This window comes from Hermetia illucens, chromosome 2 (assembly GCF_905115235.1).
Source record: "Hermetia illucens chromosome 2, iHerIll2.2.curated.20191125, whole genome shotgun sequence".
Lineage (NCBI taxonomy): Eukaryota > Metazoa > Arthropoda > Insecta > Diptera > Stratiomyidae > Hermetia > Hermetia illucens.
The window spans coordinates 66,839,291-66,865,797 of record NC_051850.1 but is presented as its reverse complement, the minus strand read 5'-3'; the positions used below and the strand labels follow the sequence as shown (position 1 = coordinate 66,865,797).

General features: G+C 42.0%; 2 protein-coding genes across 2 annotated transcripts in view; one reads left to right on the top strand and one right to left on the bottom strand.

Annotated features, from left to right (window-relative positions):
• Positions 1-10,608, bottom strand: part of LOC119647469 — a 75,092-nt gene extending 64,484 nt beyond the window's left edge. Inside the window, exon 1 of the mRNA XM_038048404.1 lies at positions 9,724-10,608. Within this exon, the coding sequence (XP_037904332.1) occupies positions 9,724-9,824 (101 nt within the window). The 5' untranslated portion in view covers positions 9,825-10,608. The remainder of the gene's footprint in view (positions 1-9,723) is intronic.
• Positions 10,609-10,674: 66 nt separating this feature from the next.
• LOC119647470 (fas-associated death domain protein) lies at positions 10,675-19,837 on the top strand. Its single transcript, XM_038048405.1, has 2 exons — positions 10,675-10,832; positions 18,998-19,837. The coding sequence occupies exons 1-2, from the start codon at positions 10,811-10,813 to the stop codon at positions 19,705-19,707; spliced, it is 732 nt and encodes a 243-aa protein (XP_037904333.1). The 5' UTR covers positions 10,675-10,810; the 3' UTR covers positions 19,708-19,837.
• The last annotated feature ends 6,670 nt before the right edge of the window (positions 19,838-26,507 follow it).

The following is a 26,507-nucleotide window of genomic DNA, read 5'->3' as shown; positions in this document are numbered from 1 at the left end:
GGCTGAAGAAAAAAAAGAATAAAGAAATTAAATAGCAGGAGAAAATATACTAAAAAATAATACTAACAAGGTAATAAGAATCGTAAGAAAGTAATTACCATAAATTAATAATGACGCGGTAAACTAATAATGGAGTCGCTCATGAGAATTAACAGAAAAAAATTAACTGTACAGAATAGGGTTTAACCGCAGGCATTGGGATTTTAATGGTAACCACTAGACGACCGACTAAGGCCTCAAGTCTATTACACGACTTTCACTTAGCTTGAAAGGAAAACAGCTTTCTCTCCCCCTTACTATACAGGGTGGCTCGTTCACGATCGTAAAAATTTTAATGGTGGATATTACCATTTGTTTGATTCCATTTTGGGAAACTACATAAAATTTCTTATAAATGGATATGTTTTTAATTGCAAAGGTCATTCACTTCGAAGGTATAACTGTTCAAACTTGAAAGAAATTTCAAAAACGATTTGTCATTTAAATTTCAATATGCTTTATTGTAACGGTACTTTCAACTTACAAACCTGCAAAATTGAAAAAAATGACATGTAAAAATCATTGAGTTAGAGTTTGGCGAAGATAAAAAAGTATATTTCTAATAACGATTCTAAATTCGAAAATAACAATGTTTTTATTGCAAGGACAATTTTGTGCACACCAAGGACGTTGTAATGTGTTCCGTGTGCAAAAAAACATTTTCATTCCAAACGTTCCAATTTGGCAACATTAGGAAACTTATCATTCTCTAGATATCTTTCAAATAAATTTACGGGGTATATCTACACAATGATGAATTACTACTTCCAATGATTAGTTTCAAGTTCCTTTTTGATATCATTGTCTTAAAGGGGTTTTCCTATGTGACAGTCGACAATTTAATATTTTTTTAGGAATTTTGTTTGATAATAAAAAAATGTGGTCTAAATACATAATCGTGGTTCGGACCAGAACTACTCATGTGTTGAAATTTCAGCCGGATCGGTCCAATATAATTTTATTTGTGATGCCCACCCCATAGTCCACAATGCTTAGATAGAATAGAATATCCTCTGGTGAGATTAAGCGGAAAACCAAGAACCGTGCCGACTCCTACGAGTGTAGAACGTTCGAATGATCTAATATATGAGATAAACAAATATAGAGAACAAACTACTTCGCGAATAAGATAATTATTGAAGAAAATCGACTATCTACATAACTTTACAACAAGAATAAGAATCATATCAGTTATCAAATTTGATTGCTATGGACCCAATATTCATCCATATTAGTGTGACGAATCCATCAATAGCGAAATAATACTACAACAAATTACAAAAAAGTTGTCAATTTCAATCACTGGACTGACTACTGTGGCCCCGTAAGGCAGACCGAATTTCAACTACTCATAATATTAAAGCACAAAGCCATGGGGAAGCTAGAAGCCAACGACGAATGAACTCGAGATTAAAATTTAACAAGTTGTAACAAAGGTCAAAGCAGAACCATTTATTAGTCTTCGAAATTGATTGTAATCATATAAAATACCAAACGCATGCTTCCACACGAAGATAATGATACGAATTATAACGCATCAATGTAGAAAATAAAATACACTTTACAAAAATGTCAAGTCGAAATATTTTTATATTTGGATAAACTGCAAGTGGAAACAGTGACCATGTGAATGTGAATATCACTGAAGAATCTTTTAGATGCAGATAAATAACAGCGCATTATTGTTTACGACCAAAGTTGGTAATGCGCGACCATTGCTAGAACTCACATCAACACGAATTTTATGAATGTTGGCTCATAATTCCCTTATGAAATCGAATCAAATTGTTCTTAAATAAGTGTAATAATTTATTTTTTGAAGAATGAACATAAAGAATGCCCAATAAAGCATTGGAAAAATATGTTTTTGTAGATGGCAGGAGGCAGGAGACTCTTAGGAGAATTTTACCTGTTAAATACCCAAGCCTCATATGAATGGACTAACAGGATTATTGTCTTTTACAGTGGGAAGCTTTGACCTTCTGATGAGACATTTCAAGCGAATTACATTAAAAATGTTTCCGATTGTGATGTTCGACCTTGAATAGGAGAAATTTTGAACGCTTTAAAATTATATTGGGGCGGTCGATTTTGGGAGAGTGGATTCCACTGCATGGCATAGCCCGCAATGCAAGTATAGTCCCTCCTTAATGTTTGACTTAGTCACTGCCACTTCCGATCACAGTGCATAGAAGGCCTGTGCAGCGACCATGTTCTTCGTTTTTCATAGTGTCAAGCCAGCGTACTCCGATGATACGCCGCAGACAGGTATTGACGAAAGCTTGGAGCTTTTGGATAAGAGTGGAGTTAACTTTCCATGTGCTACTCCCATATAGCAACATAGAAAGAACACCCTAGCGGACTCCGCTTTAAATCTGAAAATGCTCTGAGATTTTACCTCGGTGAACCATATGACATTTGGCGCCATCATATGTCGCTCTGATAATTACTATTAGTTTCTCACGATTGCCCCTCCTACGTAGAGCACTCCAGACACACTCCATGTTCGCGCTATCGAAAACTTTCTCGAAAACGATGAAAAGCAGGTGCAGCGAAGATCTAAGCTCCGCGCATTGTTACAAAATTATCCGTAGGATGTTTATGTGGTGAATGCAGGAGTATCCGAAGCGAAAACCAGTCTGCTTTCTGTCGATCATGAATTCGAGATGTTCTTTGATGCGTTCCAGGATTATTTTAGCTATTATCTTTGCGACGGCAGGGAGCATAGAGATGTACATCCAATTGTCACACTCAAAACCGATCCTCTTCCTTGGGATCTGGATGATCATCCCCTTCTTCTTCTACTCTCTAGAAAACGTCTCAGAATCCCAAGATTTGCGTACGAGAGGAAGCAGCGGATCCGTCAAGCTCAGCGGTTGTACTTCGCTTAAGGACATTTATTGACGAGATGATTTCTCTTCTCCTTGGAGGAACATTTTCGATTCTATTCTATTTGCTCGTCATCGTGGATGAAAAGTTGACAATTGAGTCCTTCACAGGACCATCGAAAGTTTTGCGAGCACATGTAGGCTATTTCGTGATGTGCTACCCACTTCTGAAACCATTGCGATCTGCGGCATCCTACGCTTCCCTGACCAGCGCAATAGCAAATTCTCTCTCTCGGTTAGTAGAGCCTTCAACCCCTTCAGTTCATCGATCCGCTTCTACGATTTCGCAATCAGCCAGATCTTATCATGCCCGTCCGGGTCGTGGGCGACGACCCGTGTAGAATCTGCAAAGAACACCTTTGATATTCTCAGACGGGTTACTCAGTATATCTGCCGTTCGATCAGCAAGATAGTTTTAACAGTGTTGAGTCCAACTGTCGCCCGATCATACAAATGGTCGATGTTGAATTTAGGAGATCGAGCTTCCCAACCCGGTGAGAAGTGGCAGACACAACACCCAAGCCAGCGTAAGGGACCATCAGATGGTGATCCCTTTCGAGACCAATGTCAGCGCCTTTCGTGTTACGTACATCTAGGAGACAACTGCTAATCTACTGCTGATCGCGAAGTGGTCGATCTGATTACTCGTCCGACATGGGTCAGTTGAAACCCAACTGACCTTATGGCAAGCTCTGTACTCGAACAATGTGCAGAAATCCACGAACTACCCACCGTTGCGGCCACCAAGTTTGAAAATTTGCAGGTTTTCTATTCCTTTTAGTCGCCTCTTACGACAAGCAGGGAAGACTTTTATCTTAGTTTCAACATGGAATTATTTATTACATGTTAACGCTGGGACTGTTATTTTAAAGACCGCTTTTTGTTGCCCAGTGCCTTTCTATTCCGTTCCACCGATGAAACAAGACTTTCACAATCTTATGTAAAAGATTTTAGGAAGTCGGATCGCCTAAACACGCTTTGTGTGCGCGGGCTTTTAAGCCGATGAATTGCACAGACCCTTTCTTTCCTGCTTGGTGAGGACAGCATTTTTCAATCGCCATCAGTTGATAGGAACCTCAACTCGCCAATATTTTTGATATTAAACGAATCTTCAAAATATCCAATCTATCGCTCCAAAATCTCCCTACGATCTGAAATCAGATTCCCGTCCTTGTCTAAGCAAGTTCAGTATCGAGGTTGGGTAAGTAGCTTCGCCCCATAGGTGTAAAATGTCGCACCTATTTCTGAAGTTTACATAGTTGCTGGCTTTCTATCTTCTTATGGCTGTGAAATGGCTTCTCTATGGGTGTACTTGTTCTTTGAAATTGCTACTAGGCCTATGCAAAATTCTTCCATTCCATCGCTAGCTAGGAAAAGCGAGGATGATGTGAAAGAATCAACAAGACAGCAAATCCCCAGGTGAAAAAAGGACTCAAGACCATCAAGCCGCCCTAAGCACTAGTAGGCCGGAGATCAATATATTTTGCGAAAACATGGATACGATGTGAAGATGGAGGTCCCTAAAGGACTTGGTAACAGAACTGTTAGATTAGTTCAGCAAGTGCAACAGAGTTTCTCAAGATGATGATCCTCTTAAGTCCCGGAACTTTTGGAAGGGAACCAAAAAAAGCACAAAGAAACTCTAACCTTCAAAAGACACGTGGACAAATTGGACAGAAGTCGGATTATTACTTTATAAGATAGAACATTTTGAGTGAAGCAACTTTTGTAAGGTTGAAGTAAATGGATAAAAAGGAATTGCATGTGTTAGTTAGTTTAGTTAACTGGGGGGAGCCGCACCTCCGAGCACTCAGGCCATTATTAGGCCCATTGTACTATCCCCGTAAGTTGCCTATTCAATAGCTTTCCGCCTACGGTGTTCGCAGGCTTTAGCGAATCTTAGAACATTCTCCAGCGGCAGAGAGTGTGTAGATTCTTCATTGAAGAAAACCTTGCAAAGGTGTCTTCGTCTCAGATCTGAGGATGCCGGGCAGCAGCATAAAAAGTGCAGGGTCATCTCCTCCTCCTCACATTGGCTGCACACAGCCGAAACCACTACCCCAATATTTTCCATATGGTAGTTTAAGGGGCAGTGTCCCGTCAAAAGCCCTACTAGGGTTTTCATGTCCCACTTTTTTAGGGGCAACAAAAAGGCCGCTCTAGTGGCCCTAGGCTCCTTCGCAAGGATTTTCGCTTACCGGCAAGAGTCCAAATTTCTCCACTCGGTTGCGTGAATCCTTGCAATTTCACCCTTCAGAGTAGACTTGACAGTAGATGGTCGCATTCCAAGAGCTGGTTCTGGCCCCACCATTGTGGATCCAGACCCTCGGCGAGCCAGTCTGTCAGCCTCCTCATTACCGGCGATGTTAGAGTGCCCCGGCACCCACATCAGGAATGTTTCGTTCAGTCGGTCAAGTTTCAGCAGCACCTGATGACAACTCCACACCAACTGGCTTGAAATGTTGTTGCCATTTAGTGCTGATAATGCCGCCCGACTGTCGGAACAGATTCGAATGGTGCGACCCCTTCATTTTTGTCGCAGACTTTCTTCTGCTGCCAATGAAATGGCATATATCTCCGCCTGGAATATGGTCGTCATTTTTCCGAGGAGTCGGGCCAGTTCTATAATCGGATTCTCCGAGAACACCCCTGCGTCCGATCCATCCTCCATGACTGACCCGTCGGTGAAGATTATTAGATCTGTAATCTGAAAAGACTCATGGCCACTTGTCGACCATTCTCCTCTTTCGGTGATTACGACAGTGTATGTCTTTTCAAAGACGAATCTGGAAACCATATGATCTGTCGCATCAGGGCTACCGGATGTTTTTCAAGGAATTTCCAGATAGACGCATGCCCGTTTGATTGGCCGCCTTTCCACGCCCCAATCGTATCGAGCCTATATGCATCGTTGACCGCTTTCCGTTTCAGCTCCAAGTGAATGGGGGGTAAATTTAGGATAGCTTCAAGTGCCGCAGTCGGCGTAGTACTCATTGCTCCAGTAATAGTTAGGCAACCAAGTCTCTGAATCTGCGTTAGCAGCTTCCTGCTGTAAGCAAAGTTCAGTCTTGGCCACCAGACGATGCATGCATACATCAAAATGGGTTTTATTATGGATCTATACATCTAGTATATTCGTTTAGTTGAAAGTACCCAGGTCTTGCCTATCACATTCCTACAGCACCAGAGCAATCTGCAGGATTTCTGATATTGTTCCTAGATATGATACTTCCACGTTAAGTTGGAGTCGAAATGTACTCCTAAGTACTTGACTGTTTGTGCCAGCTGGATTTCCGCCCCTACTAAAGTGGGTAGCGTATAGCTGCCCCACCTGACGTTCCTAGTAAACATAACTTGTCCAGTCTTCCTAGCGTTCACCGTGAGTCCATTGCGGAGGCACCAGCTGTGAATTACATGCAGAGTTGCTTTCAAGCGGTCACCTACTGTGTCCGCAAACTTGCCGGTAATTATTACGGCTAGGTCGTCCGCAAATGCTTACGCGAAGACTTTTTTGTCCTCCACGAGCCACAGCAGGGTATCCATCACCAAGAGGTATAACAGTGGAGAGAGAACCCCTCCCTGTGGGCAGCCCCTGAGACATCCTGCTTCAATAGACTTCTGGCCGACCGATATGTGGATTTTTCTCCACTCTAGCATGTGAAGGATCCAACTGATTAGCAGCGGTTCGATTACATGCTATCTTGCCGCATCACAAATTGCCGCGAATGAGGCATAATTGAAGGCACCTTCGATGTCCATGAATGCGCCTAAGGCGTAGTCTTTTTCGAACATCGCCTTTTCAATTTTTGCCGTAAGTTCATGAAGTGCTGTCTCCGTGGATTTGCCTTTCTGGTAGCGTGTACTAGGCATGCACGATATATATTCCGAATATGTAGACCCAGGACATCCATTCCTTCCTGCAGACTTGTATCTATGGAACGAGTTAAATGCCCATTTCACTCGCACCAGTGATACTACTTTGCATGCCAGATTCCAGTCTCTCGGTTGGGGGTTGTATGCACCTGTTAGCCCCGAGATTAGATTTTGGATGCTGCCTGGGAAGTGTACTTCAAGCAAATGATTTGCCGTTTCTTCATCGCTTTCTGTGTACTTCCCATTCTGTAAACGTAAATAACCCAGTTTCTGGCTACGTTCTTTGACCAGAATCCGCTTCAGCTTTGAGGTTGCCTCAAGAGAGTTAGTCTCTTCGCAAAAGCGTTTCCAAGATGATCGTTTAGCCGATCTTATGCTCTTCTTTAGAGCCTTCTGTGCCTCTTTATAGCGATTCCAGCTAGTGCTTGATTCACCCTTCAGAGCACGATTAAGGAGCATCCTTGTCGTTCTCCTCTGTTTTGCCAAATCCGAGTTCCACCATGGTGTTTTACCCTTCTTTGGCATCTTGAGTGGACAGCTTTCTTCGAAAGTTTCTCCCATGCTAGTTGTGATCATCTGGGTTGTCTTCTCAATTCCGGCAATAAATTTGATGCGCTTCCCAGGGATCGTGACTCGGGCGCTCAATTCTGTTTGATACATTATCCAATCTGTCTTCCTCGGATTCCGAAATGGAGTGGGTGGAGGTGGATCCATGCCCATAACGAAATCAATGCGTCTGTGATCCGAGAGTATGATATCGTTTGATACTCTCCCCTCTCCGATCAGAGCCGCGAAGTCAGGAGATGCCACCGTGATGTCGATGACCTCTCGCCTGGCCACGTTGAAGAAAGTGGGTTCATTACCCACATTTAGGATCTGCAAATCGGTTCCTACTAGATACCCCAGTAGTCTCGATCTTCTTGCATTGATGTTCGAACTTCCCCAGCATATGTGGTGACCGTTGACATCACATCCTGCTATTACCCCCACGCCTCTACTTTTGGCATATTGGATAGCTGTGATGAATGTTCCGCTGGGAACGTCTTCTGCGTCGTAGGGGAAATATGCAGAGCACCAGAGTATCTCTTTGTCTCCCTGTTGACTTTTTATAGTTAGCTTAGCCGATGTGATGTCGCCATCACATAGGTCGTTAACCAGGTTAGCCTGGAAGTCTTTGGAGACTACCATGCAGGTGCGAGGTCAATCGCTTCCATTGGCATACAATAGGTCAGCATGTTGGCAGTTTAGGCCCCTGACTGCCCCACCAACAACCCACGGTTCTTGTATGAGGTATGTGTTAATAAAGCGTTGCTTTTTGGCAAAAAAATGTGAAAGGCGTGGCTTGGCTTAATAAGTCTTATTCGGACTTTCCATCAGGAAAATCAACCATTGAGAAGTGGTGTGCTAAGTTTAAACGAGGCGAAATGAACACCGAGGACCATGCACACACCACGGCATTACCGATGAAAATATCAAAAAATTCCCAAAAATAATTTTGGATATCTTGGACATATCGTGAATGAATGTTTGTGTACGCGAAAGCTCTGTTCAAAGTGGGTGCTGCGCGAGCTCACAGTCGACAAAAAGATTCTAAGCAGCGTTTGAAGCTTTTCTGCCACAAAAAAAAACACCGAAGGATGAAATATGACTCCATTATTTCACACCAGAACCAAACCATCGTCATTTGAATGAACTGCACGTGGTGAACCGACCCCAAAGCCTGCAAAGACGCAACAACCGGCTGCCAAGGCTACGCCATCACTATTTTGGGATGCGTATGGTAAAATATCCTTGAGAAGAGGAAAACCATCAACAGCGACTATAACATAGCGTTATTGGAGCGCTTGAAAGCTGAAATCATGAAAAATCGGTCCCAATTGAAGAAGAAGAAAATGATGTTTCATCAAGACAATGCAAGAAACTTAGCGTCGATTAAGAAGTAATCGCGGAAACTGGAGCTAAAGACAAATCTTATTGTTAAAAGAATAATAATAATAATTGTTGGCGCAACAATCCATATTGAATCAAGGCCTTGAAATGTGTTACAGCACTTCTTTCAAGACCGTAACGGTACACTACAGTACACTGTAGAAGGCAATGTGGTCAGCATTGTGCTCACCCGAGGTTATTACACTGATCTGATTCACAGCTGAGTCGACTGGTATCCGACATCCAGTCGCGATAAAAATCCCTCTGCCACCAGTGGATTTTTAAATCCCACTATACAATAGGTATTGACAGATTGTATAACCGCTATAATCGTTGTGCCGCCCTCGAAGACAACTATATTGCATAATAAAATCAAATTTTATCAAAAAAAAATTTTTTTACTAGCCTGCGAATTTTTCAGCCCAACTGTTACACACCGCGGTGCGTGCTGTGATTAGCAAAACCGCTGCTGGACAGCTTTACTAAGGTTTCAATAGACAATATATCGTTTTTTTGAGCTCTGCCTGCAACGATTGTCTGGAGGTTTAGGATTTTATTCGAATTTTTAACAGAAAGAGAGAGAGAGAGATTTTCTCCCTTCCAGACCAGGACATTCTCAACAGGACCCCTCGCTATTGGGAACTCGGAATATAAAATGAAAATGTTCTTTAAGCTTCGTTGGGAACTTCAAATGGTGTACATCTTCGGTGCTACAAGCATCGACAGAAATCAAAAAGAATATTAAAACTAGCAATGCAGCACTGGGAACCTGTACTTGGGCCACTCATTTTCATATTTACGACGATGTTTGCCTTCAACGGAGGTAATGCATTCGTTACCCAAATGGAATTAAATTTTCCGTTCATTCCCCCCAAGCCGATATCCCCTGATAATTCAATATGGGTTTTTTCTTCTTATTGGCTGTCTGCTCAATTCTGGTATTTCCCAAAGTGTACATCACAAGCTTTTTGCTAGAAATGCGCGAGGAACTCACCTGGCCTGGTACTGGGTGCTGCCTGCAGTGGTCCCGGCCGTCCACTCAACGTTTTCGATTTCTGATGTGGATTTTCCTGTTACAACCTCGCTAGGCATCATTTTTACTTTCGCCAACTGTGTACACAACAAGTATCAACAACACCGCACTCTGCCGCGCCGACGCAAACAGATTTGTTATAGGAAACTGTAAATACTTCGTCAACACTCCCGTTCACGATTGTTTGGGAACTAGAGCGCCATTTCTCACCAAACCCGATTATTTTTGCTACGAATTTTCCGCTGGAAACTGACGCCACGAGTCAGCCAGAAGGATCATTCCTTCGCTGCTTTGTTCACTATGGAGGGCAGTGTGACGGGTATGAAACCAATCGAAGAAATTCAACGTCCTTTGCCTTCGTTATATAATTTCGCGTCAACAGAACTAGGATAGACGCGCGTGTCAACAAATACAAGTGCTCAGCAGCACCCCGAAATCCTCGAAAGGGACGACATACGGCTTTGAGAAAATAAATTTCCTCGCAAGATAAACTCCCCACTTCTAGACGACGGGCGACAAATATCCAGTGACCGACGGCGACCCGTTGTTGTCAATCGCACATCCAATACATGAGAACGTGAAATCGAAGTTTGACAGCCGTCTTGTAGTAAAAACCCCAGCGGCGAAGTCCATTGCGCTTCACCGCGTTTACATTAGTGCAATCTGCTGTTTTTTGACAGCAATTCTATCTGTCCATTGTGAATGAACGGGGTTCAAAATTTTGGGCTGTTTATTCGAATAGCTCCTATCGTAAATTCGAGTTCTGTGACATCGACTTTATAACTAACCGGACGAAAACAATAAAATTTTAGGGTAGAGTACACTATTTCAAATGCAAGTAGATAATATCGACTTTCCGCATATTGTGCGATACAGAAATCGCTCTACGGGTTGAACTGACATCTCACGTTAAACGAGAATACTTAGGTACAATACGTAAATAGACCGAACTGGCAAACGTCACGAGCTGATTTTGAGGAGCCTCTTTATTATTTTGTTTTGATTTAAACCTTTCTCTTTGCATTAGTCGTGTAGTCCTGGTGCCTTCATGGTGATCCGCTATTCACAAGGTAGGTTTCCTTCACTAGTTTCAATTATCTCCATAATTCGACCATCAAACTGTTGCTGATTTCATAGTGGAAAAATCCAAGATGGACTAAAAACTCTATTAATATTCCAGATTTTTAGTGTCTTCAATAATTACCCATCAAATCCTGTTGTTATCTGCTTGAAGGAAAGTCTAAATGTCGAAATTCTTTTTATATAGTAATCAACATGAGTGTTCAAACGCGATTTCAATGGGGTTTCCCCCGAATATAGAATGATGCCAAAGATTAAAATAATGAAAAGTTGCTATTCCTGGATGACGCTCTGTAATTCGCTTAGTGCTAAAAAAATACCCGAACCAAGAATTTGATATAAATCAAAGTGACAAACAGCTTTTGTGCTGGGAATTTCAAGAAAATTCCAAACTTAATATACTATACAACTGTTAATTCTAAAACTTTAGCTCTAATGATCTGGCGGACTATGTACGTTCAACTAATCAACAATAGTATTTATCAAGGGTGCTTTCCTCTAAGACTTGAAACTGTTGTACCATTTCAATGCTATGCCTTTGGCGAATGCCGTCCCGCACTTGGTGAGGACGATCACTGGAATGGCTCTGAAACTGGAATCAACCATTGAGGACTGGAATGCTCCAGGTTTGGTTCCTTGTGGGGGTTTCAGGGTAATTGTGTCTGCGCGCATATCGCGGGCAGAGGTTCTAGAGGGCTGAAGCGTGAAGTTGCGCTATACAACTCGAACTCACGGTTAGACTATGATTTTTTTCGCTAAATCCATCTTGGTATCCAGAAGAGGACCATGGAATTATGTCTACACGACAGGTATTCACGTAAAACACCCAGAATTTTCATAGACCCCTTCAATGATTGCAATGCTCCTATCGCAACAATCTTGTATCAACGAGTCCCAAATTCCCATGCAAAATATAACCCGCCTACGAAGTTTTTAGCTCCAGCAAAACTTTAAATTTTAAGGACAAAGTTAAATGGAACGGTGTTTTGAAGAGTTTTCAATTTTATATCACAATAATTCCTTATGTCGAAATTCAAGCATCCAAAAGTATGGCCAAGATGCCAAAAAACCTTTTTAATCTGAACATTTAATGAAAAGAACCCAATTTTCAATAACAGCTTGCCCCTCGTTTGCTTTCTACATCGTTTCGTATTTCCCCAATCGTTTTCGATGATGTTTTGCTTGCCACTTCCAAGTTTTTACTGCTCAAAGTCTCCTTTACGACCCCTGCTGCCTAAATCGCTGCGTTATCCTTTTGAAATACCGCGTAATTTGCATTCTCTGATCACTGACTTGATCCTGTATCATATCGATAGACGCCTGGTTGTTCATTCGGGCGGAAATAAATGTTATTTCCGTTTATCGGTGGTATCCAATTCGAGCCCAAACCATTACAGAAGCTTCATTTCGCAAATCATGAAAGTAATAACCGCAACCGTCTGATCAAATTTCAATTTATGCGAAGCACTGGTTTCATTTTCATTTTTCTTTTCTTATTTTATTGTCCCAGAGTCCCTTATTACGCGACGAATTGTGTGTGTCCACGCCACGATATGCCGAGCTTTAAGAGAGAACTTTGATGGTTCCCGTAAATGACAAGCCTATTTCTCTCAGTTAAACCATGCGATCTACTTGAAACCACCCTTTACCGTAGTTCCACTGTGCTGCTCCTCTCAACACTCTTGAGTCTCATATTTTAGCATAATAATGTGGGGAAAATTGATAGGATTTTATTGAGTGGCTGAATAGACCAGTGTTGACTAAACTTTGCAATATGAACAGTTGATATCCTCTTTTTCTATGGCGCTACAGCCGAACGTCGATCCTCGATCTGCCGAGGCTTTTGTCTCTAAACTTTTCGATCAAGCAACTACGGGCTGTAATTGCGGAACCCCAGCAGCGTATAACTTGTGCTGTCCACTGAGTCCTTCCATCTGTTTTGGGGGTTTCCAGGTGGTCGTTCACCTTCCACCTTGCTTTTGAAGAGTTGCCGAACGTTACTGAGGCCGTCCCATCACCTTGCTTTATTCCAGACTCTGCGCCGAAACATCCTGTTAGCTGGTTTTTTATCTTTTCATGGGCACTAAACTGATCCATTGTCATTCTAATAAATCTAATCAGTTTGGCTACGACGTCAAATTTAGACAATATTTTGTCTGATTATGTACCTTCTGAGTTGGGGCTTAAAAATACACTCAAAGCCTTCCCTGCTTGCCGTAAGAGGCGACTAACAGGGATAAAAATTTGTGAGCTAATGACTTGCAAATTTTGAAACATTATTGCTATCGAAACGTCAACAACGCCTCGAATAGCGGCTGACCTAACGGCTACGATCTTTAGCTATCCAAAGCGGACTATGATTGGTTTCTCAAATGTGTGCACGCTACTCGACACAGTATTAAGGGTCCTCAGAATGCTTGCTCCATTATGAGTGGGAATTCCAACGGTAGAAGCTGAACATTCTGGGTCTAAGCGAAGTAAGATGATTGTCCTCTGGATAGTACCCCTCTTCCTCTTGCGTGTTTTTGTAATCTGGAAAGCCAAGTAGTAGCAGACGCGAATCCAGTGTCAGGTTGCTTCTGACGGTTACCGTAAGGGGCGCTCTCTTGAGTTGGGAGCTGGTTTCTGACAGATTTATAACGGCAAAATTCCAGACGATGTAAGAGGTATCACAATTCTGCGATGCTTCGCACCAACGGAGACTTACAATGTCGTGGAGGAGGATACTTTCTACGAGCAATTACACGCAGTTCAGAGGAGGCTTCCTAAAGGTGACATTGTGATTGTAGTGGCTGAGCGGAATGCCAAGATGGGCCCTGACAACACCTTGCTCGGACATGTGATAGCGAAACACTGTCTTAACAGGTAACGATAATTTTGGGAAGTGGCCCATTTTTCAAACACAGAGCCTGCCATAGGATCCAGATCGACCACAGCGGTAGATTTACTCCGATATTGAGGAAAATCCCAATAGGGGTATTAGCGTGCTCCCTGCTGTCGCAAAGATAATAATAATAATATAATCCTGGGACCCATCCAGGAACGTCTTGAAAGCTTGATCGACAGAGGGCAGGCTGGTTTCCGCTCCGGATTCTCCTATATTGACCACATCAAAACCCCACGGATCATTTTAGAACAGTGTGCAGAGTTTAGATCATCGCTGCAGCTGCTCTTTATTGATTACGATAGCATGAACAGAGAGTGTATCAGAACGACATATGATGCCGTTCGAATGTCACGCGCTGAACCGAAGTAATATCTCGAAGGATTTTGAGGTCCAAAACGGGGCCCGCCATGGTTGTATTCTGTCACCGTTATAATTTCTTGTCATGGGTGACGTTCTTCATGCTGCCTCCTCCGGAGGACCTGGAGGAGTTCAATGGACAATGAAAGTCTTCCCTAAACACCTTGACTACACTGTTTGTGCTCTCATCGGGTCATGGACCTTGTTGTTGATATGAAAAGAGAGGCAAGCAAAATCAAAGTTCTCAGTCTGACGGGTCATTGTACTCTCCATATCTACATTAGTGGGTAAAGCATCGAAGGCGTCTATCAATTTGTACATCTGGGAAGCGTAGCACCGAACTGGATGTTGCCCGAATCACAAACAGCGCCAGATCCGCTTTTGTTGCACTATCTAAAATTTGGCAATACAATTATCTCGCAGCAAGCTCAAGTGGATACTCTTCTGTGTTGCTATATGGGAGTAGCACATGAAAGTGAACTCCATTGTTACTGAAAAGCTGCATCAACACCTGTATGCGTCGTATCATCGGAGTACGCTGGCTTTACACTGTCTCAAACGAAGAATTTGGTCGGCGTACAGGCCTATCACTCATACGCAATTTGATCGGAAGATGGAAGTGGCAGTGGATAAGTCATACATTAAAGAGGGACGACCATTGCTGGTTACGCCAGAGTTGAGTGGCAACCATGCAAGCAATCGATTCTGTCATATGCTTGTTTGAGGTTATCTAAAATTTGGATGATGATCAAAATTATATAAAAAATTATGAGGGGCGACTCGTCAAGCGCTGCCTGACTTCTGCATGGGGCCTGATCGAAGCGATTCGCAGATATAAAAAGCTCTCTTATATAATTCTCTAAACACAATGTCAGTGCGAACTATGTTGACTAAAAGTTGGCCAGAGCTAGGCTTCTTAAACAAAAAACTAACAAAGCTATATTCCCAACAATTTTCGCTTCACTAAGAACATCTAACCAATCGTCTACATTCCTCGTTGAAATCTTCCTTGGATTCGCCAACTTTATTTTTTAAGAATGGTTGGGGCCTGTAGTAGGGGAGTCACTGTTTTTTTCAAAGAACGAAACTTCAAGATAGCGGCAAACTAAACAGTTCAGTATTTAAGGTGCGAATCGACTCAAACATCGGCTGGTGAGATGATATTGGGTGACTTGTTGACGCGATGCGTATGCATTCACACTTGCCGCACATATGAATGTTTACAGTACGCTCTTCTGCCTTCCACATTTGTTGATCCAAACAATCATCTAAATAATGCCCTTTTAGTGCACCCATCTATTCATATATGTTCTATTAATTTGCTCCTTTTACATTGTTTTTAAGGTTTTGTGTGAAACAAAACCTTATTAGAATCGAGACGGTGTCTGTCTGTCCGTCTGTCTGTCTGTCTGTCTGTCACACCCGATTTATTCGGAAACGGCTAGACCGATTGTCACGAAAATTGGTGAGAGTATGTAATCTGGTGTTCCCTTTACATGCAGTAAGTGGCACCATCTTGTGTTATGTTTAAGGGGGGCTCCCCATACATGTGAATGGAGGGTGCAAATTTTTTTTTTACAGAATGTAGCCATGTGGGGTATCAAACGAAAGGTCTCAATTAGTACTTTTCGAAACTGGTTCAATATTTGACGTTGGGTGAAACATAGGGGAGTGAAGGCTCAACATATGACACCCAAAAAGTGTAATAGGTCTCGTTCTCAGAACCTATCCAACCGAAAAATCTGAAAAAAAATCACAGTGGTGCATCTCTACGAAATCTAGGCCTCAAAATATATCCGGTTTAGATATCTGCACAAATAAAGTTAATAATAGTATATTTCCACATTTTAGAAATTTACCCGGCACCCCCCTTATGTTGATCCCAGAAGTACAAAATTTGGTATGCGTGTAATGCAGAACATAATGCACAATTTGGTCCAGTTTGAAGAAAATCCAACTATTATTAACAAAGTTATAGGGGGTGAAACTTTACAACTTTTTGTGAATTTCGTGCACTCTGCAACCTGCATGACGTCATCATCACATATTAATTCGTCAATACCACAACGAAATGAGTTCTTATGAATTGGGTCCCAGAGAATTATTTTGTTTTAGTTTTTTAGTTATTTGTCAAGCAGACATGTGTGTATGTAGGTATATGATATATGCGTGCTAATGAACTTGCGGGTAGTGGCTAATTCAAATAGATATAAGAAATAAATCGGAAAAATGTGTACGATTAATTTATATACATGCATATATGTGTACAGTATTCGGAAATAGGCAGTTTGTTTGTTTAGAGTGAGCGTAATATCTATGGCTTTAATATGTACGTATGTCTGGTAGTTTGGAAAAATATGAAGGATTATGTTGGATTTGTAGCTATATAAAGATAGAAAAATGTGCGTTGAAATTTCTTACATAAGATGAACACAAAACCTTTATACCCGAAGCGCGAGCTTCCGGTATTCCGACTTGTATTTTTTTTGTTAAAAAAATAATTGAACTTTCTTTGATGGTAAAATTAGTTTGGGTATGTTTTATTGGCATAAGTTTCCTTTATTTTTTCGGAATGAAATTTTCCTTATAGCCAATAGCACTGCTAGAGATTAGGTAAAAATAGTGTTAACTCTTTTGAGGCATTCTTTTGTATCGACCCAACAAAGTAAGTGAGTCGAAAGGAATCACATTTCACGCCACTGCTACTTAGCACCGATGGAGAAAATTATTCTTGAGATATAGCTTGTAGAAGGCAAAGTTAATTATTTATAATCAAGAATGTTGAATCAGGAGTAATATTTTAAACATATATAAGGACTTAAATCGAACGCATAGAGTTACTAGCAAATGTACTGTTACGTGATTACTAGGAATATGTCCACTTGGATGCGAAAACTTCCGTATTCGGACTAATTCACGTAAGGAACCTGAAACTTCCTAAGCCCTCTTTGTTTGAAACCCTAAGTACTCCGTAATCGGAATCATCATACGTAATTCTTCACAATTGAATGATTATTCCCGTGGATCCGTTCCACTGGGTTGTGTACTGATCATCTATCCGTTCAGATTCGAACACTTTGTTTTATGTGATTAATGACATCATTAAGTTGCCTAATTTCTCTGCGCCGTCGCTCCAGTTTTCATTAGGGTCTCAGTAATTTCTTCGGCTATAAATCTCTGAACAATAGTATCTTTTCGTGGGAAACAACGGGATTGGTACACAAGTCAAATTTCGCTTTTCTGTTATTGCCATGACCAAGCAATCCTTACAATGTTGTGCCCTGTGGTCTACTCATTATAATATTTACCTTTAAACGGATGCGATCGTGTTAAGCCCACTCTTCAATTTGTCGAACCTTCTTTTCCAAATGAATGCTCAATTAAGCTTTCTTGAACAATTTCTTCGTCCTTGGGAATTTCCATCCTTAATTACGGAAGGTGGAATGGTCTAGAAATTGGCCACGAATGTTTGTTCTGTTTATAGGAGGTTAACTGGAAAGACTTCAACTTCCCTTCGGAAACATGGGAAAAGAGGCGTGTTAATTGGGTTGGTCTCTATTGATCCGTGTCAATGTTTAAAGAATGATAATTAGGCATAAATTCTGATTATTTTTGTGCTTGTGTGGGAAATGCCATATGCAACTTATCGGCGATTCACTTCGTAAAAGCATTGAATTGTCAGGCAACTTTACACAATTGTCACAACATAAGCAGTTCGTTTCCAGCCCCACGCTTGCCACTTAAGAAAAACCTCAATTTTCCCTGACACGTTTCAGATGCGTTTTCAGAAATGGCAGCAAGAACCGAGAAAAACTCAACGGTTCAATTGCCGCTTTCACTTCAGTTTTTGTGCGGACGTGCTAAAAAATTCCGTCTAGTGCTCCGCTAAAAAGGGCTATAATTCAGCATTCTTCTCATACGATCGGCAATTCGACTATCACGGGTTGCTTTACTAAAAATGTTTTTGGATGAAGTGGCGTTCCACAACTGGTGTCCTTTGTGATCGACGTATCAACGAATATATCAAATCTAAAATTTACCGCAATGTCGTCCTATCGCTATGGTTCTGAGTGTTGACCGACTATAAAAGACAATGTAAGGCGCCGTTACTGTAATGGAGACGAAGAGGTTTTGTTGGACTAGTGGCGTGACACGTTTTGATCACATTCGAAATGAGTATATCCGCGATCGATATGGGGTTGCATCGATCGTGAAAAAACTGGGAGAGAGGCGTCTTCGATGGTATGGCCACGTAATTCGCACTAATGAGAATTCACTTGCCAATTTTGGTCTAAACATCGAAGTCGATTGTAAGCGACGAAACAACGGTCACTCGATGAAATAAAATGGTGAGACCGATCACGACTAGCCGACCCCGCTTGTGAACGGAATAAAAAATGAAGAAAAAGAAGAAGTTTTTGAACTCCATATGATACGGACATACATACACTCCCTCTGGGGAAGAATTTACACCTGAATAGGAATGGTGTACCCGCGCGGCGCTAAGACTCTCGAAAAAGCCCAAGGTAGCTATTTTTCAAGTTTCATATACCTATTTGTGTATTTCTAATAACATCAAATTCAAAAAATGCAAAACAAAAAGTAAATCGGTTTCTTGGAAGCCCGAAATTAAGTAGTTTTATTTATTTAATTTAAGTGGGTGTATTGCCTTTCAAAAAAGATTTCTAACAGTTTGATTGTCGTTTCACTCCATTTTCATGTTACATGCTATTAACTCACTCTAAACAGCAGTTAAATAAAAACAATTCATTTGATGATGGGAGGTACCATCTTCATATTCAGGACGAAAACTTTTCAGGTAGCCAACATAGATCGTAATACATATTATCACTTAATTACTACATAATGAAGTTATTTGGAATTGTTCTTTTTCCTTTCTTGTATTTTCAGATTGTCGAGCATTCGACGATATGAGCGGCCTTAGTCCTTATGAGGCTCTTAAGCAAAGATTCTCGCGAATATGTGCAACTCAAGAGCAACTTCAAGAAGTTAAGTACGTCTTCCGCAACGAAATCAATTCTCCTCGGTTATTCGTTCGTATTATCACGCCGCATGATTTGTTATATACCTTGGAACAACGAGATTGTCTGTCCGAAGACAACATTGATTTTTTCTATAAAATAAGTGAAATACAGTCCTATAATGTTCTAACTGAAGAGCTTAAAAGGTATCCGCTTATGAAACTGGGAAGCTCCATAAGTGGGGATAATATTTACGCATCGGAACGAATCGCCGACATCACTTCGTCTAGGAGAAATATCGATGTTGGTTCTACGAAAGCATCTCTCATCAATCCCTTGGATTACACACAATTTGAAAGCAGGAAACGAGATGCAATATACAAACTAATTGCTGGTGACATTGGTAGAAAGTGGCGTGAGTTTGGTCGGAACCTTGGAATCAAAGAAGGCGATATGGACAGCTTGGATTGCCAATTTCCCAGAGATTTTAAATCGAAAGTTTATGGTCTGTTTAATCTGTTCGAGTCGGAGGAATATCAGGATCCTAAACGATATGTGAGCAAAATATGTGAATCTCTGGAAGAGTGCCGGCGTAATGACCTGAAGCGTAAAGTTTTTGAAATTTTAGCACGCGATTAAGTAATACGAAGCTTAAGTTTATTTATTAGCAAATTTTAAGTTGTTTTTAAATAACATTTTCTCTCCTTTGAAAACTACGAAACATCTTAAAATCTACTTTACATGGAATAAACAAGTGTTCCTAGTGAGATCATATTTTTTCCACTGTATAAAATATAGTATGTTATGCAATAACTAAATGTTTTCCCATATGGTGCGTTAAAATATTTAAATGTAAAAAACTGGTGGTATATAACGAAATGCAGATCAACTGCTACCCTAAACATAACATAACCTAAGTTGGTTACACTTAGGCCTACCCTACCCTGATTCATCAGTTTGACGTCAGCCACAATGACAAAATTACGGCAATGACTAATAATAATTTTTTTTTTTTTAATGTGTCAGTCCGGACTGAGGATAGGTTGACTGTAATGTGAAGTTTCATCTCTCGTGAATGATGGTTAGTCACATTTACATGTACCGTTCCTCCAAATACAAATGATATCATCTGTCCTATCATCGCATTCATCGGGAAATTTTGAAAATCTGAGATATTTCTCAGTGAGTGAAAGAAGGGGATGATCGTTAAGATTTCAAAAAATGGCATCCGTCCTGAGTGTGATATTTGGAAAATATTTACATACTTCCTGCCGTTGGAAACATAAAAGGTAAAATGATCGTGGAACGCGTCAAGGAACACTTCGAAAATTCAATCGAAAAATGGTAGATTGGTTTCCTGCACTAACCACAATAGCTCCTTTTGAATCATTACGTAGTTTAAATGACCTTTCACCTTCTCTTCGTCGATTTTGAGACAGCTTTCGAGAACATAAGTGCTTAGTGCATCTGGGGTACTCTGCGCAAGAAGAATGTGAAATACAAAGCGCCGCCAGGCTAGACCATGCAGTCCATTATCTCAGGAACATGAACGAGTGGATTGCCCGCAGAACGGTGAAAGAGGAGTGCAAACTTCTCGAGAGGGAGTTGGCACACATTTCGTCAAACTGACAACGATGGCCTATAGGCGTGGTCGATGGGCTATCCCTCATTTAGGGTTCAATGAGAACCATATAGGAGCAACGACGTTTCCACGCTGAGATGAACTAGTTATGTTAAGTCTGGCGTTTTTTGTCTACGGATAACATAGGATAGAATGGCCGTTAAAATTTAAACGCTAAAGTACCAGCTTTTGAGCAGATGACATTTTCTCGTTTGCTAGTCCGGGCTCCCGTGCCGAATTGGTAGTTATTGCCGGAGAGCAAAGCGATGACTCACGTGGGTAAAGAAACTCTTCTACTCCGATGTCTTCTCCCTTTAACCCGGAACCCTCAAAAGTTACCTAGTGCTGTGATGTGTAATCCTAGCTCTCAGCATTGCGGGTATGCATAGACCAGGGATCGAATTTCGGTGAAAATTGTGAAAGAGCGGCTTCCAACAAAACGCTGGAAATGTCACAATATACCAAAGAAAACGAGTGGCTGCTGCTGATTTTGGAACGCAGCTTCTATCCCCTGTTTTTGGCCGATGGGCCTTCAAGAGCATGCTTTAGCGGGGCGAATATATCAGCAGAAGTGGTGCAGCTTCGAGGACGCCTCGTCCTTCAGAGGGACCTTGATGGCTTCCCTCGGAGCTTTAATACCTTCTGTGAAGGCGATATTTGTCCGGGCTCATAGGAAGTTCCAAATCGAAGTTGGTTAGAAGCTGCCGTAGATGTTACAGATAGTCGTATGAAACCGAGAAAATGCCATTCAAGCAATACCTGGAGAAAGAGCAGCTTAGTAGGATATGGTTGGATTGGGAAGCGTGGCGTAGAACCAACGACCACCGAGTGAATTCTAGGAATATGTTAACAGTGTAGTGTGTAACCGCCTTCAAGTTGTCTTTCTCTACTTTCGGTGTCTGGTAGAAAACCTTGCGGAGGTCGATTCCAGAAAATATCTGGCTTTTTACCACTTTGACGATCTGCAGCAGCTGATTCGGAGTCGTGCAGGCTTTCAAATACTTGTAGTCAGCAGTTTCACCATGTGCACCTGCCATCGTACGAGGTGGAGCGGGCTGGAATTAGAATTTATTCTCTTTGCAGACAAGTTTTTGGGAGTAAAGAAACTACTGAGCTTAAGTCGAGCAGTGACCTAAAGCTTCATCACGAGTCATATCAGAATCTGAGAAATCTGAAAATAACCCATGTTAAAATAACACACGACTTTAACATAGGTTACTTGCAGAATTCCTAAATACGATCACTTATACGGCTCGTGATGACCCTTGTTGATGGCTTGCATACCGTATAAGTATGAGCTCCAAGGCTGACCTTAGGCAATCAATATTTCATCGTTCTGGCATCAGTCTGAATGACAAAATGATGGCAAACCGTTCGTCTAGTGCACTTTTTAAGGCAATGACTGATGGACTCATAAAAATTGAATTTTTTAAATAAAATCTATCAGATTGGCAGGAGTGATGATAAGTTGAGTGTAATGCAGACTGATGAAACACTGATCGTGTAATGTCAGCCAAAGGGTTTGTTACCTCAGATCAACGCACTGACAGGCCGTATCTTTCCATGACTGTCGTCAAGAATTTTACTAGTTTCGGATTTGTGCGATATAGACAAAGGACGATGGTTAACTGCATATTCGTCATGTTGTCAAAAGCAGTGATGGTATGTAGTATTTTTAACTTGTTTTATTTAAACTTTCTTTTAATAGTTAGTCCGGATAGCTGAGTGGTTAGAGCGTAAAGCTGTCGTACGGAAAGTCGCGGTTCAAATCTCACTGGTGACAGTGGAGTTTGTATCACGATTTGACGTCGGATATCAGTCGACTCAGCTGTGAATGAGTACCTGAGTCCAATCAGGGTAATAATCTCGGGCGAGCTCAATGCTGACCACATTACCTTCTATAGGGTACTGTAATTCTTCTTTAACACACTTCAAGGTCCTGATCCAATATGAATTGTTGCACCTACGATTATTATGATTATTATTTAATAGTAAAGTCTTCTTGGTTTTATTTCTTATTTTGACGGTGCAATGGCCAGGTTTTGATAACCTTACATACAGCATTATGCCTAGTGATGTATTGCACCGGTGCCATAACAGTACAGCCAGAAATGAGATGGTCCAACGTCTCTAACGCCGAACCACACATTCTGCACTGGTCGTTCTCCACCCGTTCTTTCATGATGAGCTTTTTATAAGCTCGGGTGGCGACCACGCCATCCTGAATGGCACACATGAACCCCTCCGTCTCAGTAAAGAACTCCCCAGCACACAGCCATCTGTTCGACAGATGCAAATCGACAAATGGCTGCCAAAGACAATTCACGTGTTTACCGTGCATTGCCTTCGACTTCCATTCCTCAATCCGCTCCTGGTCCGACCTCATCCCACTCAGAGGATTGAAAGATCGATCCTTCAAGTTAAGTGGAGTCAACCCACAGTCTGCCTTACAGACAGCCGCATGCAAGGGACTCGCCTGCTCTTTGCTGTAAAAATAAGCGCGCAGCGAGTCGATGATGTTGTGCCACCACGTCAACCACGCCCCTACCTCCGATGTCACGAGGCAGGTTCATCCGCTCCACGGCAGACTTTACATGATGCATTCGAAATTTGGACATAGTTGTCCGTCTCCGCCGCTGGACGTTTTTCAGATCGGTCTTCGTCCACGGCAATATTCCGAATGCGTAAGCCAGTGAAGGGATAGCGAATACATTCAACGTGCTTATTTTATTCTTCCCCGAAAGATGCGATTTCAGCACCAGCTTTGTGCGTCGCAGGAATTCGGACTGCAGAGCAGCCTTCAGATCACCAACTCGAGCATGGGTTCCTTGCAGAATTACTAGGTACTTGTAGACGTCTGTCTCGGTCATAGCTTCGATGTGGAGGTCACCAATGCTATTTCCGGGATGCGGCTCGTGATGACTTTTGCGGATGGCTTGGATTCGACACTTGTCTAATCCAAACTCCATCCGAATATCACGGCTGAACATGTCTATTATTCGCAACAGACTTCTAAGATGGTTGTCAGTACCAGCATGTCTTGATGTCATCTAGGTACATCAAGTGTGTCAGTTCGCACTTAGCACGTAGGTCATACTTTATTGCAAAACCATGCCCTCTAGCATCATTCAGTAGCCATGAAAGGGGGTTCAGTGGCATACAAAACCAAAGAGGACTCAATGAATCCCCCTGGAAGATGCCCTTCCGTATACGGATGGGCTCTGAGGTATTAGCACCCTCAGGTGTACGCACCGATAAGGTGGTATGCCACCCTTCCATGACTGTCGCCAAAAACTTTATTAGTTTCGGATCAATGCGATACAGATGTAGGATGTCGATTAGCCAGGTATGCGGAACGCTATCAAAAGCCTTGGCATAATCGATATAGCAACTGAAGAGGTTTCTTTGGCCTCTAGTTGCTTGTCCTACAACTACCGAGTCGATAATGCTCTTTGCAACCCCTTGACCAAACTCGGCAGCTCTTCTCCTCCTCGGACAGAATGTTGTCGGTCTCGAGGTGCGCATTGATCCTTCCACTAATAATAGACGTGATGAATTTGTAGAGGGTTGGTAAGCAAGTGATCGGTCTTGTGTCTGGCGGGGTCCTGCATCGTGTCCTTAGAGATAAGGTTGGTAATCCCCGCGGTGAGGAAAGGTGGAAATTCCTCCGGCCAACTAATGACCTCATTTATACTGCGTGCCAACCGACTGTGTACGCTGGTAAATTTCTTATACCAGAAATTCTGCACCCAATCCAGACCTGGACCCCTCCAGTTCTTCGAGCTGTTTATGGCTCGTCGAACTTCCTCTTCGGTAACATTCGCAAAATTCATGCCAGGCGTATTGGCATGGCGGGTGCCTTCGGCGGTGATCCACTCAGCATGCTGGGCGGGTAACCCCCAAAGTCCACCCCAATACGCTGCACAGTCACGTGCGCGAATTGCGGGAAACGCTCGATGAATCTCTGGTGCAACAAGGGGCGGTAAGATGTTGTACCCGCCCCCGCCGTTATTTCGTAGTAGAAGCGGATGATGAAGAGATTCATTTCTTCAGTCCATTTCATCCGCTTCCTACGCGAATCTGCTGAAGTGGTCGCCACAGATTGTGGTGAAACAGCTGCAGCAGGCGGAGCTGTGCTCCTGGTCGTCGTGGCGCCTAGACGTCGAACCGCCCCACGGCGGAGTTTATTTTATTTATCATTTTTTAAATGGAGAATCTTTCGAAAATATTGTGTGAAAATTTGAGATGAATCAGAGCAAAACTAAGGTAGATACAGGGGTTTAAGCAACTATGTCTCATACATAACTCAGCGCCGACTCGTGGTGCGAATGGCAAAAAGCTGTAGCTACTAATGAATTGGATTCGTTCAAACACACGTATAATGCTTTTACCAAGGATATTTTGGATGTCATCAGGCCTATCCATGAAGATCTGAGCAAAGATGCTCTCCTGAAGCTATATGTCGGGGGTTTTACGCACAACAATGAGAGTTCGAATCAACTTATTTGGAAAATCTCACCAAAGCACTTAAATGGGACCTCTGTCATCATTGAGTTGCAGCTTATGTGGGAGCCTGTGTCTTCCATGAAGGTTCTTTTGCTTTGAAAGTCAATAGTAGACCAACCACGCATGAATAGGCATATAAGCCGAGCGGACCGGGAGCTGAAAACAGACTAAAGAAGGCAGGATTCGTCGTAGACAGGGACAACAGGGGACAAAAAGATAAATTTAAGTATCATGGATGGTAGCAACTTCCTTTATGGAACTGACATCGATGTTTTAATGTGAAGTAAGCCGATAAAACTCGCTTTCATTCAACATTTTTTTAGTGTTCGAGACTTCAAAGAATTTTTCCCATAACTCACGGTTTCAAAGTCGATGCACTTCACAACTCCAAAATTGCTGCACCGATCCTTTTCAATTTTCACTATATCTGTTCATAATTTACGAGGTAACGCTGAAGAGAAAAAAAAATAGTTATCGTTCCGATGCTTGTACTTCTTCTGAATAAAATAAAACTATGTAGCTTCTCCTGCTAAGATATATTTTTATAATTTGCAGATACGTATTTACTCTCTTCCTCTGTGGTTTAGATACCGAGCACCGTGTTATGAGGGGCACCGCAATTCTTTCTTTTCCGAGACGCTTCTGAATAATTGCGTCATTGCCTCATTTTTAATATTCATCAAAATGTTACAGATTATTCTTCGAATAATATAATATTATAATATTCGGATTATTCTTCGAATAATCTGCACCATTGGTTTTAGTGCAAGAGGTACGATCCTCTTTAAGTCCACCCAACTACTGGCCTATGCTGACGATATCGACATCATGGGAAGAACCACCCGAGACGTACAAACTGCCTTCATCCAGATCGAGCAGGCGACATTCGGGGCGAGATCTTGGGATGCACATCAATGAAAGCAAGATAAAATATATGGTGCAACGTCAGCACCGAAAACCAACCAACCGACAACATCAAACTGCACTGGTCAAACGGGAAAAATAAAGATAGGAGAATACAACTTTCAGATCGTTGATAATTTCTCCTAGCTAGGGTCGAAAATCGCAACCAATAATAGCGACGATGATGAAATCCGCGCACGGTTGTTGTCAGCCAACAGAGCCTATTTCAGCTTACAAAAACTGTTCCGTTCGAAACGTCTCACCATAGGGTCAAAGCTCCTACTATACAAGACAACGATCTTGCCAGTCCTCATGTATTCCTCGGAGACTTGGGTTCTTAGCAAGAAGAATTGCGAACTTTTGGCCGCGTTCGAGAGAAGAATTTTTGGCCCCCTACATGAGGATGGAC

Coding starts and splice junctions, on each gene's coding strand:
- LOC119647470 (XM_038048405.1), top strand. CDS start 10,811: ATGGTGATCCGCTATTCACAAG. Junction 10,833..18,997: donor GGTGATCCGCTATTCACAAG/GTAGGTTTCCTT, acceptor TTGTATTTTCAG/ATTGTCGAGCATTCGACGAT.